The 15,088-nt window shown below is 49.4% G+C and overlaps 2 protein-coding genes across 23 annotated transcripts in view; one reads left to right on the forward strand and one right to left on the reverse strand.

Moving 5' to 3' along the window:
- Window positions 1–4,719, reverse strand: part of PARD3 (par-3 family cell polarity regulator) — a 717,622-nt gene extending 712,903 nt beyond the window's left edge. For 11 of the 22 annotated variants that reach the window (XM_050804765.1, XM_050804763.1, XM_050804751.1 and 8 more), the window contains exon 1: window positions 4,269–4,409. In XM_050804765.1, the coding sequence (XP_050660722.1) occupies window positions 4,269–4,388 (120 nt within the window). In that variant the 5' untranslated portion in view covers window positions 4,389–4,409. Of the gene's footprint in view, window positions 1–4,268 lie in introns of all 22 variants that reach the window. The other 11 variants (XM_050804769.1, XM_050804770.1, XM_050804768.1 and 8 more) reach the window with 2 other exon arrangements.
- Window positions 1–15,088, forward strand: part of CCNY (cyclin Y) — an 876,528-nt gene that overhangs the window by 106,825 nt on the left and 754,615 nt on the right. The gene's annotated exons all lie outside the window — the stretch shown is intronic.

A 15,088-nucleotide genomic window follows, 5' to 3' on the forward strand; every position in this document is an offset into this window, starting at 1 on the left:
TCCTCAGCCCAAACACACATGCAACACACAATTTTGTTCTCCTGATTGTGGTGCTGCACATCATTCAATCTAACATTCTTACCCATCCTTCAATGAAATTACATGCTGCCTTTTTAAGTAAAGGGGAAAAATCCAAGCAGCAATAGTAGGACACTTGGGAAAGTTCCCAGGGTGTAAAACTGCTTGGTGGATAAAACATATTGGTCATTCCATTCATCTTTACGGAGTAGCTAGTATGGGCCGGGCTCAGGACTTCAGAGTTTCCCTCTCATCATCCTGTTCAATACTTACATTAACCCTGCCAGGGAATATTCCACTTGAGATAATGGGGCTCTATAGGGTTGGTGTACCCAAGGTTAAATGGCTTGTAAACCTAGGTCACCAAACCCGATCCAAAGCTCCCCTGCAGGCTGAGAGGAGGGCTTGAGGGAGGTGGAAGCAGACGGCAAAGGGGTTCCAGCACCTCCTCGCCCTCACTTTTGTCCTTCACTCTCTCCTTCCCCTTTTGGTCACTCGGCAACATTTATTTAGACTGAAATGCTAAGAAATTATCCATACAAATCTCAGTTGCTCAGGTCATCCTCCTAGAACTACTTGTTACCCTGACTCTTAGCTAAACGCCACAGTCCTTCCTACTGCATGAAGTCCCAGGGTCTTGCCCTGGCATTCAGTCCTCCTCAGTTTGATCCTGACCCCCTGGGCTGAATGCCTGAATTGCCTTTGTCCATACTGCCTTCCTGGAATGCCCGCCCTTTCACTTCTCAGAATCGTAGCAGACATTCTGCAGATTCACACACCTAGACCCCAACTGCAGACCTACAGACCCAGAGCCCATCTGCCCCTGCAGGCAGGTGCCTTACCCAGTTAGCAAGCACTCCCTATATCAAGGTCAGCCTTCCCACCAACCAAGCCCAGTTCAAATCCTAGTGACTACATGAGACTCCCACACGCACCCCATAATGATAGTACCTACCTCCAAAATGCAGAAGCGATTACTGACTGTATCACACTGGTGCCAATAATGCTACCACCTACTGTTATTTACACTGCTATATATTCTTCCTGTCTCTTAGATTATACTTTTTTTTGAAAAGTGCACGAATTCAATCATATTTTTTTCATACAGCATGACTTTTTATACACAGCAGCTCTTCAACCAACCCCACACTTAGCGCTGCAGCTCAGCACCGTAATCACGGGTATCAGGTCGCAAGCACAGAAGAACAGATGCAGACACAGTCCATCCTCCCATCCTACACCCCCATGAGAATGGTCCACGTAACGTGGTTCCCAATGTCTAGCACCGCACTGTCCTCAGCAAGGCTCCTAATGCAGATGGGTGGATGAGGATGAAGAGCTATTCCCACTCATCAGTGATCACAACCACAAAAACATCTTTCATGAAAGGAAAAAAGAAATGTCACACATGACTAAGCGCAAGCCTTCAAATATCTACTCACTGAGGACATGTCTAGTATTAAATCATGACATTTCACTATCCAGAAAAATTGATTCGTGTAACCTGAAGAGAAAACAGCCCAGATGCAATGCCAGAAAATTAGCCCCACCACACCAGAAAATGTTTACTGCAGAGAAAGCCTTGGTGATTTGAGAGTTGGGATCTTTCTCTTTTCCTTTTTATTTTTTATTTTTGGCTTGGTTGGTTATTATACAAAGCCATAAACATGATCTGCCCACATTTTTCCCCACCAGATGGGAGTTCATCACACCACATGTCACCTAGCAACCTAAACACCACTCCACAACTATCCAGCCACCCAATTCTTCATACAGAATTTCTCTTGTTCTATTAGGCAATACCGGTAAGGAACAGAGAATAAAAGTTAAAACAGTGTTAAATACATAATATCACTTCCTCATCACTTAATATAGAATGGGAAAAGTAGTAAGAAAGACTGAAAATTAATCTCAATCATTGTCTAGCAATTTCAGAATAAAAACGAGAAAAAGGAGACCTAGAAGACACTCAAGCTCTGGCAACACGAGGGTCAACAGTCTTGGGATCCAATGATTGAACTTGGTATACTGCAAAGCCCCCGTTAAAATTCACCTACTGAACTCTAAGTTGTACTTAAAGAGCATGTCAGTGTTGGAACCCCTGACCCATCTCTGACCCGCCCTCTCATCTCCAACTCCCATGTCACTATCACCCTCCCTTCCTTCAGCTCACAGGCCCCCTTTTCTCTTTGTGACACCTCCCCAGACACCCGTAAGAAAACTGCACTCCCTTTTCTATGCCCTGTGAAACAACCACTGCTAATTGTTAATAACAAGGACCAGGTCTGTGACCAAGGCCCTGCGCTTTAGCCACCCAGCATCCCAGAGGCCCCTCTTCTCCCCATGTCACCACCAGCCCCTTCACCTGGAGGACTGCGCAGCCTCTTGCTCAGCCTCTCACAGCCAGTGGGTCCCCTAGATGTCCAGCACCCAGAACAGTGCTGTGAACACAGTCAAAGCTTCAAAATTTCTGTGGAACGAATGCCTCAAACAACATTTGAACTACTGTCAAATAGGCAGTTCAGCCTATGTCTATTTTGTGCACGATGAAACATGGGACACAGTAGGTAAAACAATTTTAATCACATAAAATTAATAAAGTGAAAGAAAATGTCGATCACCCTCTCCCTATTCAGGAGCCTAGACATACTGCAGAGTGCATATTACTTTATTTCTCTTTCCTTGCACAAAGTATTTTGTTGGTTTCCAGAGTGCCTGAACAATTTGAGTACTCTTTCGGAACACTTAAAGCATAAACTGTCACACATAAACAACACTTAAAAAAGGTAAATGCCCACTGAGATGGTTTTCTTTCCCTTTGTCAGCTTTGCAAGATAAACAGGTGCCCAATTCCCACTAATTTTATTTGATTTTCAATAAAAGAGTTCAACCAACTGTAAGGAACATCACAGAGCTATTAAAGCCAATGTCTTCCATCCTTGTGCCGGGTTCCTAAACGTCCCCCAAAATTATCTTTAAAAGCCCAAATTTATGCTACTTTTTCCAGTGTATACTAAAAGCAAAACAGCAGTCTAAAAAGCTTTTTATTTTTAATTTCTGAGAGAACTGAAGATGCCACCGGAGTACCCTGTGTACGCTAAATAGGGCTGACCAAGCCACTTTCCAACGTCATCTGCAGCCCCCAAGCCCACAGGGGCCAGGCCACTGTCGGGAACAAATGGGAAATACTGCACCGAAGTGAATGCACTCCCCACCAAAGAGGACTCTACTACAAAGGAAATATCCCCGGGTGCTTGGGAGAAACTTCAGCGTGGGCTGTTGTCAAACACAGACACAGTCGGTTAAACAATTTAGCAAAATGCCTTTTCACTTCTGACACATAGTAGAGGAATGCTGTGAAGTGGAGACAATGTTATCACTACAGCAAGAAAAAGGGAAATCCACTCAACTCTGAAGTCAGGCCCGGCTCCGCAGCCCAGCCACATGGAAGCAGCCCAGGATAGAGGTAGGAGCTGAGGTCCTCGCAGGAAAACTTTTCTTTCCGCGACCGTTTCAAGGTTGTGCTTTCCAGAGCCCAGTAAGGGGAATCAGCTCAGTAAATGCTCGCAAGCGAGTGCTGAGTGCCACCGGTGGCCCTCCCGGGAACGCCTCCCCGATCCCAAGCCGGCTACTCCCCAAACCCTGCAGCCCCCGGACGCGCGCCCCTGCCCGCCCCTGCTCGCGGGGGACAAGGAGGAAAAGACCCCCCGCCGCGGTCCCGCCCCCGCCCGAGGAAGGGAGAGGAGACAGAAGGCTCGCAGCCCGCCTCCGTCGGGAGGACAGTCACGAAACTCTCCTCACACCAAAAGTTCCCAGTCCCCGGCCTGTGCCCGCGGGGCCTGGGAGCCGGGAGAGGCCTGGGGCTGGATTTCCCGGCCCGCGCCCCTGCGCGCCGGCTCGGGGCTTGGCTGGCTCTACAGACTCCGGGGAAGCGCCCAGGGCCGGCCTGTGCGCCGCTGCCCGGCTCGCCCCGCGCTCCTGAGGCCGGAGCTCCCGGGGAGGGGGGGATGGGGAAGGGGAGGGCGGGGGCCGCGGGACCCGGCTGGGTGCCCCCGAGGCTGCGACCCGGCCAGCGCTGACAACTTTGGCGCCCGCAGCCCGGGGCGGGGGGCGCCCGCGAGGCCGGCCCGGCCGCACTTTCCCTTTCCCCGCCTCCCTGCGCCTCTCCTCCCCCTTCCAGGAAGCGCCATATTGATCCCGGCGCCGTCCCCGCCGCCGCCCCCTCCCCGCCCGCGCCCCCGGCCCCTCACCTTGGCGATGGCCTTCCGGTAGCGGGTCACCGCCTGCTGGATGAGGCTGAAAACTTTCATGTGGCCGTCCCCGCACGGCACGACCACCCGGGTCCGTCCGAAGCACACGGTCACTTTCATGCCGCCGCCGCCGCGGGCGGGCCCGCGCCCCTCGCCGAGCGCAGCCGGAGCAGCCGGGGCCGGGGCCGGGACCAGGGACGCTGGGCGCGGAGGAGCCGCGGGGGACTTGGACGCGCGGGCGGCTAGGGGCGAGGGCAGGCGGCGGCGACGCCGGGGGGCCGCTCAGCTCGCATGCCCGGTCCGGCCCGGCCACCCTCGCCTCGCCCGGGGCTCGCCTCGCCTCTCCCCGCCGCGGCGCCCGCAGCCTCCGGCCACCTGTTCGGCGTCTCGGCGCGCTCGCCGGCGGCGGCCCGGGGCTGTGTGGCGCTGGCGCTCGCTCGGGGCCGCTGGGGGAGGGGACGGCGCGAGGGGAGGGGAGGGGGAGGAGCAGGGCCGGGCACACAACACCGCGCACATGCGGCAGGGGGAGGCGCGGCCGGCTACCCGCGCGGGGCGGAGCGCACGACCGCAGCCCGCGCCCCCGCCACCGCCCTCCGGGGCCGGCCTCCCTCCGTCCCTCCCTCCCTCCCTCCCTCCGGAGGCTTGGGACCCCTGGTCCCACCGCCAACCCGGGCAGGCGGCCATCTGCCCCCACCAACCGTGGCCCGGGCGCCCCCCAGCCCCCTTCACCCCGCCCGCCCAGCTCCCTGCAGGGCTGCGCTCGCCCCTCCTCGGGGACGCCCCTTCCACGCCTCCAGAGGTCTCCACGGAGCCCCCCCCTTCCCTTTCCTTTGTCACTTTTAATCCCCTTCCTTGGACTGGAGGGTTTCGGGTGCAGGCGCTCCCGGGGAAGGCAGTTTTTGCTCAGCGCGGCGAGTCCCCTCCTCATCGCCCCGGAGGCTCCAGCCCGAGCCTCTCTGCCCTCGGGGACTCGAGCCTGCGGCTTGCTCCGCTGGGTTTCTGCCCTGCCCGCTCCCTAGCTCGGCTGCAGGGTCGGGCAGCGGCAGTTCTGCCTGAAACGCAAGAATTAATAGTCTGCTCTGGGGAGGCAGTGGGGAAGCTGTGAGCGACCGGGCGTTTTTCAGAGGTCACTGTTTACCTTGAAGTTTCCTGTTGACCCTCCGCTGACCCACCCACTTAAATAGATTAGACCTTAAACATCGCAATTCTGATACATTTATTTCTTTCAAGTTCTGCAGCATAAGCAATCCTAACGCGAATCCGTGAACAGCCTATTCTGACGCCGCGGAGAAAGCTCACGCGGGAATCCCCACGGTGTGCCCGCGCTTAACGCAGACGCCTGAACCCCGAGGAAGGCTCCGACTCCGCAATGAGTGACATGCGGGCTTGAGAAGTTCTGAAGGAACGTGATCCGAGTTAGGGAACGTAACTGAAGCTCATTTTTGTCTTAGTTATGGACTATGATTCCTTAATAAACGTATGTCATTATGTTTAAAGAATGACAAATGTCAGCAAAGAGTGGTCCCTGTCCCAAGCCCGTTCCAGACTATGTGAAATTCTTTTTTGCCAGTTATTTCCGAGGGACGTGAAAGCAATCAAGCTGCCCTGGGTTGGCGCAGAACTTGAGCACTTAGAGGTGGAAGAGCTGGCGATTGACCATCCATCCCACTCCACCTCCAATCTTAAAACAAGGAAACAAGACACGAGGTTCGTCCGCTTGCCACACTCCCTGCGCTTTGCAGCACCACAGCTGCCCCAGCATAGTGCAGTTTCTCCTAGGAAACATTGCCCTTCCTCTCCTCTCCCAGCCCTGGACCACCACTTTCCACCACCTGTCCCAGCAAATCAGTGCAGTGGTGCTAGCCCCATCTTACTCCAGGACATTGACCAAGGGCCAAAGTCACTTGCCCAAGGCGACAGAGAAAGCTCAAGCAAGGCAGACCCAGAAATAGTCTAGGTTTCCCTCCTTCCACTCAGTCATGGGAAAGGCTCCTCCTACTGCTGTTTGGCTGCAGCACTAGACATTTCTACCCACTAATTAGGTTTATGACAAGGATGACAACAACTGTTGCTGTGGGCTTTTTGCTTCTTACATAGATACTTGGATCCACAACAACAATTACTGATAATTATATGTGTTGTTTCTGTTTTTATGCATTGGAGGAGTGTACTACTAGTTTAGAATGTGTACTAGTTTATTTTATTTTGTTTTGTTTTAATTTATTTATGTATTTTTATTTTATTTATTTATTTTGAGACCAAGTCTCGCTCTGTTGCCCAGGCTGGGAGTCTGAGGCAGCAGTGAGCTAAGATTGTGGCAGTGATCTTGGCTCACTGCAACCTCCGCCTTCTGGGTTCAAACAGTTCTCCTGTCTCCGCCTCCCAAGTAACTGGGATTATAGGTGCCCTCCACCACGTGCAGCTAATTTTTGTATTTTCAGTAGAGACAGGGTCTCACCGTGCTGGCCAGGCTGGTAGATCCGCCCACCTCAGCCTCCCAAAGTGCTGGGATTACAGCGCAAGCCACTGCGTGGCAGAGAATGTATACTAGTTTACATGCTATACTAGTTCAGAGGGGTATACTAGCTTGAGTGTAATAAATTAGAGTGGGGCTTTCTCAAAATAATTCTAATCGAAAGTCATTTTTCAGTAATGACTTTCAGTAACCAGAGTACATAGGACATCATACAGATCTAGGTTCATATCCATATTCGGCCATTTACCAGTGCCTTAGACATAACTCTCACTCTTCCTCCAGCCTGTCTTATTAGCTGAAAAGTGGAGAAGTAGAGCTTATTATATCCATATCCATCTCATAGATGTCATAGATTATGAGTCAGTCTTTCTTTCTTTTTTTTTTTTTTTTTTTTTTTTTTTTTTTTTTTTTTTTTTTTTTTGAGATAGAGTCTTATTCTGTTGTCCGGACTGAAGGGCAATGGCACAATCTTAGCTCACTGCTGCCTCAGACTCCCAGGCTCAAGCAATCCTTCCTCAGCCTGGAGAGCAGCTAAGACTACAGACAAATACCACTATGCCCAGCTAATTATTAAATTGTTTGTAGAGATAAGGGCTCACTATGTGGCCCAGGCTGGTCTTGAACTCCTGTCCTCAAGCGATTCTTCTGCTTCAGCCTGCCATAGTGCTGGGATTACAGGTGTGAGCTACAGCACCCAGTCAAGTTATGAACATTAAATAAAATAACGTGTCTGGAAACAGTACGGCCGGGCACAGTGGCTCACGCCTGTAATCCCAGCACTTTGGGAGGCCGAGGTGGGCAGATCACCTGAGGTTGGGAGTTCAAGACCAGCCTAACCAACATGGAGAAACTCCGTCTCTACTAAAAATACAAAATTAGCCAGGCATGGTGGCACATGCCTGTAATCCCAGCCACTCGGGAGGCTGAGGCAGGAGAATCGCTTGAACCCGGGAGGTGGAGGTTGTAGTGAGCGACGTGGCGCCATTGCACTTCAGCCTGGGCAACAAGAGCAAAACTCCGTCACAAAAGAAAATAAAAAAAACAAAACAGTACATGCTGCCACGCTGCCACATGGGAATGTATAGCGTAGTACAGTGCAGTTACCGTAAAGAAGGCAGAGGGTAACAAAGTCCAGGACAGGATAGCGAATGATGACAGTGGAGGAAGCGGGAGAGATAAGGGGGAGAGGAGAAGACCAAGGCTTAAAGAAATGACTAGCCAGGTAATACAACTGTCCAGTGACTGGGCCAGGACTACAACCAAAAACTCCAGCTCTGACTCTCAGGCCTGCACTCAATTCACTTAAATTTGATTCCACATTCAGTTAGTAAAGACCTTCCTTGCAGGAAGCACTGGCTAAATATTACAGAATTATAAAGGTGAGTAAAAGAAGGACAATCTAGAGGTCAGAATAAGATAGCTATTCCAATAACTATAATTCAAGACATTAAATATTCAGTGCCAGCAAAGCGTTTATGGCAGTACTAGAGGGGGGGAAGCTTTCATAACAGAGATGACATCAGGATATGTGGGTACCATTTTATGTACATCAATTCCTTTAACTATTCAATACTTAATAAGGGTATAGATGGTTTTTTAAAAATATGATCCAGAGAATTAATAACACTGATTCCACCAACCAGATAAAGCCTTAGAGCTGTATTTAAATCTACCTAGTTTATCTAGATGCAGTGATTTCCTTTATATTAATAATTGACGAAAAACTAGTACTGTATAATTCTAGATGCCAGAGCCTTTGGTGTCTTGAGTCAAAATTCATGAAAATTTTTTTTAATTCATAAAATTTCATGACACACTGGGAATACATATCCAACTCCTCACCTACCCAAATAGAGCCCCATTCAAAATATTCCAGAGTTGCCCTCAACCAGTCCATCAGCAACCATCATCGAAGTATCCACTGCCTTTTTTTTTTTTTTTTGAAATGGAGTCTTGCTCTGCCGCCCAGGCTGGAGTGCAGTGGCCAGATCTCAGCTCACTGCAAGCTCCGCCTCCCAGGTTTACGCCATTCTCCTGCCTCAGCCTCCGGAGTAGCTGGGACTACAGGCGCCCGCCACCTCGCCCAGCTAGTTTTTTGTATTTTTTAGTAGAGATGGGGTTTCACCTTGTTAGCCAGGATGGTCTCGATCTCCTGACCTCGTGATCCGCCCGCCTCGGCCTCCCAAAGTGCTGGGATTACAGGCTTGAGCCACCGCGCCCAGCTCCACTGCCTTTTTTTTTTTTTTTTTTTTTTTTTTTTTTGAGATGGAGTCTCACTGTTGCCCAGGGTGAAGTGCAGTAGCACAATCTCAGCTCACTGCAACCTCTGCCTTCCGGGTTTAAGAGCTTCTCTCGCCTCAGCCTCCCAAGTAACTGGGATTACAGGCGTGCACCACCACGCCTAGCTAATTTTTGTCCTTTTAGTAGAGACAGGGTCTCACCATGTTGGCCAAGCTGGTCTCAAACTCCTGACCTCAAATGATCCACCCACCTCGGCCTCCCAAAGTGCTGGGATTACAGGTGTGAGCCACCATTCCTGGCCCTTTTCTGCATTTTCATTCTCCTGTTCCGGTTCCCAGACACTGCTGGAAGGTATGTCAGCGCTGCCCTGCTGAGACAGCCCACCTTGCAAAACTTGAGTCCCAGCTGAGATCACCACTTCTAGAAGCCCTGGTGTCACCCAGCCTCACAATGCTGGAAAAGGCCCAGGTTCCCTGCAGAAAGCAGGCACCCATGTTTGCCATGACCCACCGCTCACAGCCCAAGTCCCCGGTCAAATATCTCCCTCCTTTCCAGGTCCCAGAGCTGAAGAATGAGGGAGCTGCTTGGTGAAGTCCATGAAAGTTGGCAGAACAAGGTGTAGGCTAGCAGAGCTGGTGATGTTAACATTCAACTCTGTTAAAGACAAATCTGCAGCAAAGTGGAATAAAACCACCTAAGCCACTCACTTTCTGGAGGTCCAGCTTGACTGGAGGCAGAATTTGAAGAGTCCAGTGATATGAAGAGGTGCTTCCTGGTGATACTTTATAAATGCCAGTTCTAGCTGAGTGTGGTGGCTCATGCCTGTAATTGTAGACTTTGGGAGGCCGAGGTGGGAGGATCACTTGAGCCCAGGAGTTTGAGACCAGCCTGGGTAACATAGTGAAACTCCATCTATATGAAAGTTAAAAACTAGCTGGGTATAGTGGCACACACCTGTGGTTTCAGCTACTCAGGCAGCTGACGCTGAAGGATCACATGAACCCAAGAGTTTGAAGCTGCAGTGAGCCATGATCATGCCCCTTCGCTCCAGTCTGGGCAACAGAGTGACACACTGTCTCAAAAAATAAAACAGGGCTGGGCACAGTGGCTCACGCCTGTAATCCCAGCTGTGGGGAAAAGAAAGAAAGATCAGACTGTTACCGTGTCTATATAGAAAGAAGTAGACATAAGAGACTCCATTTTGTTCTGTATTTGAGATGCTGTTAATCTGTGACCCTACCCCCAACCTTGTCCTTGCAAGAGACATGTGATTCATATGTGTTACTGCTGACCTTCTCCCTGCGATGATCCTATTATCCTGTCACTTCCCTTTTTCTAAGATGGTAAACCTAATTATCAATAAATACTAAGGGAACTCAGAGACCGGTGCCGGTGTGGGTCCTCTCTATGCTGAGCGCCTGTCCCCTGGGCCCACTTTTTCTTTCTCTATACTTCGTCTCTGTGTTTCATTTCTTTTCTCAAGTCTCTCGTTCCACCTAACGAGAAACGCCCACAGGTGTGGAGGGGCAGGCCACCCCTTCACCAGCACTTTGGGAGGCCGAGGCCAGTGGATCACCTGAGGTCGGGAATTCAAGACTAGCCTGGCCAACATGGTGAAACCTCATCTCTACTAAAAATATTAAAAAATTAGCCAGGCATTGTGGCGGACACCTGTAATCCCAGCTACTGGTGAGACTGAGGCAGGAGAATTGCTTGAACCCAGGAGGTGGAGGTTGCAGTGAACTGAGATCACACCATTGCACTCCAGCCTGGGCAACAAGAGTGAAACTCCATCTCAAAATAAATAAATAAAATAAAATATAAATATAAATGCCAGTTATTTCAGCCTAATCTTCGAGAGTGAAGTTCAGAGTCAAGTTCTTTGGTGAGGCTTAGAGTCCTGGCCTTCTAGGTTGCTGGGGGAAACCAAAGGTGCAGGTAGTAAGATTGCTGCTATTTGGGGGAATTTCAGCACTTGAACCAGGATTCTCTGGTGGGTAAAATCCATTCTGCCTTCCCTCTGAGGCAGGCATGGCTTTATCAGAAACATAAGGTACTGAAAGTTAACTGGATGTGGTGGCTCACACCTGTAATCGCAGCTACATGGGAGGCAGAGATGGGAGGATCACTTGAGCCCGGAAGTTCAAGGCCTACCTGGGCAACATAGTGAGACCACATCTCTACAAAAAGTTAAAAATTTAGCCAAGCATGGTGGTGCATGCCTGTAGTACCAGCTACCTGAAAGGCCAAGATGGGAGAATCACTTGAGCCCAGGAGTTGGAAGCTGCAGTGAGCTATGATTGCACTGCTGGACTCCAGCCTGAGAGACAGAGTGAGACCCTATCTCTATAAAAAGACCAAAAAAAAAAAAAATCTACCAAAAGTTTGTTGTTGTTGTTGTTGTTGTTTTCTCTCTCTCTCTCTCTCCTTTAAAAATCTTTGAGAATGGCTGGGTGTGGTGGCTCATGCCTGTAATCCCAACACTTTGGGAGGCTGAGGCAGGTAGATCACCTGAGATCAGGAGTTAGAGACCAGCCTTGCCAACATGGCAAAACCCCGTCTCTACTAAAAACACAAAAAGCATCCAGGCATGGTTACAGGCTCCTGTAATCCCAGCTACTCGGGAGGCTGAGGCAGGGAGAATCCCTTGAACCCGGGAGGTGGAGGTTGCAGTGAACTGAGATCACACCATTGCACTCCAGCCTGGGCAACAGAGCGAGACTTTGTCTCAAAAAAAATAAATAAATAAAAATTAAATGGCTCAAATTCTCAAATCCTGAAACAATCTGGATGGGGTGAAAGAAATACTTTAGCTGGAGCCTATAATCCCAGCTACTGGAGAAGCTGAGGCAGGAGGATCATTTGAGTCCAGGAGTTCAAGGTTGCAGTGAGTTATGATGGCACATTGCAGTGTAGCCTGGGTAACAGAGTGAGACCCATCTCTAAAAAAATAAGAAAGAACAAAAGAAAGAAAGAGAGAGGGAGGGAGGGAGGGAGGGAGGAAGGGAGGCAGGAAGGAAGGAAGGAAGGAAGGAAGGAAGGAAGGAAGGAAGGAAGGAAGGAAGGAAGGAAGAGAGAGAAAGAAAAAAGAAAGAGAAAGAAAGAAAGAAGGAAAGAAAAAGAAGGCAGGAAGGGAGGGAGGGCGGAAGGAAGGAAGGAGAAAGAAAGAAAGAAAGAAAAGAAAGAAAGAAAGAAAGAAAGAAAGAAAGAAAGAAAGAAAGAAGGAAGGAAGGAAGGAAGGAAGGAAGGAAGGAAGGAAGGAAGGAAGGAAGAAAGAAAGAAAGGAAGGAAAGAAAGAAAGAAAGAAAGAAAGAAAGAAAGAAAGAGAAAGAGAGAAAGAAAGAAAGAAAGAAAGAAAGAAGCAAAAGGAGGGAGGGAGGGAGGAAGGAAGGAAGGAATGCTTTAACTGGAGTCAGTGTGTGGTGGAAAGAAATTAGGTCTAGGACTGATGGCCCTATCTGGGTTTCCAGCCTCAAGCCTCTCCAGCACTGCCTCCAACCTACCTGAAGCAGGAAAGTTCTCTTCCCGATAGGTTCTCCAGAGCCAGACCTACAGGTGTCAGAGGAGGTGAGTGGCTTTGAGGCTGCTTCAGATGAGGCCCAGGGCCCGGGGCCCCCGACATTCTGTGTAATAATTCTGGTATGCTGTATGAGTGCACATCCAGCCCCAGTAATCCCCTGTACCTGATTTTAAATGGCTGACTCATCCCTTCCTCCTCTGTCAAGTTACTCTGTTAAGCCGGGAGTTCAATTTCAAAAACTCTCTGTGGTGTTTTGGAATTTCATTCGCTCAGTGTCATGGCAGAGGCAACATGCTTGTTCCAGCTGGGGAGGTTTACTTGGATGGAACACAAGGCAGTTAATCTGCAGTGGTAGATCCGGAACCCACAGAAATCTTTCTTTGTTGTCGTTGTTATTGTTGTTTTTGCAGGCATGCTCTGTACCCCAAGCTAGAGTGCAGCATCGCAATCATAGCTCACTGCAGCCTCGAACTCCTGGCTTCAAGCAATCCTCCTGCCTCAGCCTCCCAAGTAGCTAGGACTTCAGGTGTGTTCCACCATGCACGGATAATTTTTAAAATTTTTATTTTGTAGAGATACGGTCTTCCTATGTTGTCCTGGCTGGTTGTGAAGTGGTCCTCCTGCCTCAACCTCCCAAAGTGCTGGAATTACAGGTGTGAGGCACTGCATCCAGCCTTTCTTTTTATTTATTTATTTATTTATTTATTTATTTATTTATTTATTTATTTTAAAGATGGGGATCTAGGCCAGGTGAGGTGGCTCACGCCTATAATCTCAGCATTTTGGGAGGCTGAGACAGGCGGATCATAAAGTCAAGAGATCGAGACCATCCTGGCCAACATGGTGAAACCCCGTCTCTACTAAAAATACAAAAAAATTAGCTGGGAGTGGTGGCACGCCTGTAGTTCCAGCGACTCAGGAGGCTGACGCATGAGAATCACTTGAACCCGGGAGGCAGAAGTTGCAGTGAGCCGAGATCACACCACTGCACTCCAACCTGGTGACAGAGGGAGACTCCGTCTCAAAAAAAAAAAAAAAAAAACAGAAAAAAGAAAAAGAGGAGGATCTCACTATGTTACCTTTCTGATCTTGAACTCTTGGCCTCAAGCCATCATCCTGCCATGGCTTCCCAAAATGCTGTGATTACAAACATGAGCCATCGTGCCTGGCCTGGTCATCTATATTTTAGGATGATCTCCTGGTTACTCTAATGCAGAGTGAAATTTGAGAGCCACTGCTTGTCTCAAACTTGTCTACCAGTTAGAGCCAAGGTATTATAATATATTCAACGTGAGACGCTAGAAATCAGTACATAAATTTTTTCTTTGAGATGGAGTTTCACTCTTATTGCCTACGCTGGAGTGCAATGGTGCCATCTTGGCTCACTGCAACCTCCACCTCCCGGGTTCAAATGATTCTACTGCCTCAGCCTCCCAAGTAGCTGAGATTACAGGCGTGCACCACCACGCCCTGCTAATTTTGTATTTTTAGTAGAGACAGGGTTTCTCCATGTTGGTCAGGCTGGTCTCAAACTCCTGACCTCCGGTGATTCGCCCACCTCGGCCTCCCAAAGTGCTGGCGTGAGCCACCTCACCCGGCCCGTAAAAAGTTCTTAATTCATGGGTTGAATAAATTATGTAATGGATGATTGAATTTTCCATCATTCCTAGTGTGATGTGGGGTCTAGAATACTGGCAAGTGAATTACATGGTCCCTTCTAGTTTTATGTAATTGAAATCAGGTTAAAATGAATGTCAAGAGAATATTTAGTGCAGAGGAAAGTATCTCAAAAGCTTTAAAGTGAACACTGAATGCAATGTGTGAGATGGCCATGAAAGTGGAGAGTGTGGCCCTCTTTGCTTTGGATACGCTAGTGTCTGCACGTGTCTGTGTATATGTGAGTGCACACGTGTGTGTGTGTGCATGTGTGCCTGCCAGCACAACCTCCCTTTGCTGCTGTGGATCCTCATGAGCCCAGCAATGGTGTGGAGCTGAGAACAATAGCCTTTCTTCCCTGCATCCTAAGGCTGGTGCTGAGGGTAATTCAGGCAGGGTGTCCCAAGGAGCAAGTGCAGGAAGCAGGAACAGGAGCACTGGTGACCAACGAGCTTTGTGGAATTGGAGGATTCTTGGAAGTGAGTGGCCGGAGGAAAAGGGCGAAAAGCATATTACGGGGCAAGGCACGGTGGCTTACGCCTGTCATCCTAGCACCTTGGGAGGCTGAGGTGGGCAGATGACTTGAGCCCAGGAGTTTGAGACCAGCCTGGCCAACATGGTGAAACCCAGTCTCTACTTAAAAAATACAAAAATTAGTCGGGTGTGCTGGCGCATGCCTGTAATCCAGCTACTCGGAAGGCTGAGGCATGAGAATTACTTGAACCCTGGGGGCAGAGATTGCAGTGAGCCCCAATCTGGGCACAGAGTGAGATTCTGTCTCAAAAAAAAAAAAAATGTATCTGGGAACCTGATAGTGGTGGGCCTTTTGTGCACAAATTACTCTGTTTATTCAGATAGGGGTCTTTGAAGGATTTGGAGTACAAGACTGGGACCGTGAAAGTGCCTTGGAAAAGATTCACATCAGCT

Source organism: Macaca thibetana, chromosome 9 (assembly GCF_024542745.1).
Source record: "Macaca thibetana thibetana isolate TM-01 chromosome 9, ASM2454274v1, whole genome shotgun sequence".
Classification (NCBI taxonomy): Eukaryota; Metazoa; Chordata; class Mammalia; order Primates; family Cercopithecidae; genus Macaca; species Macaca thibetana.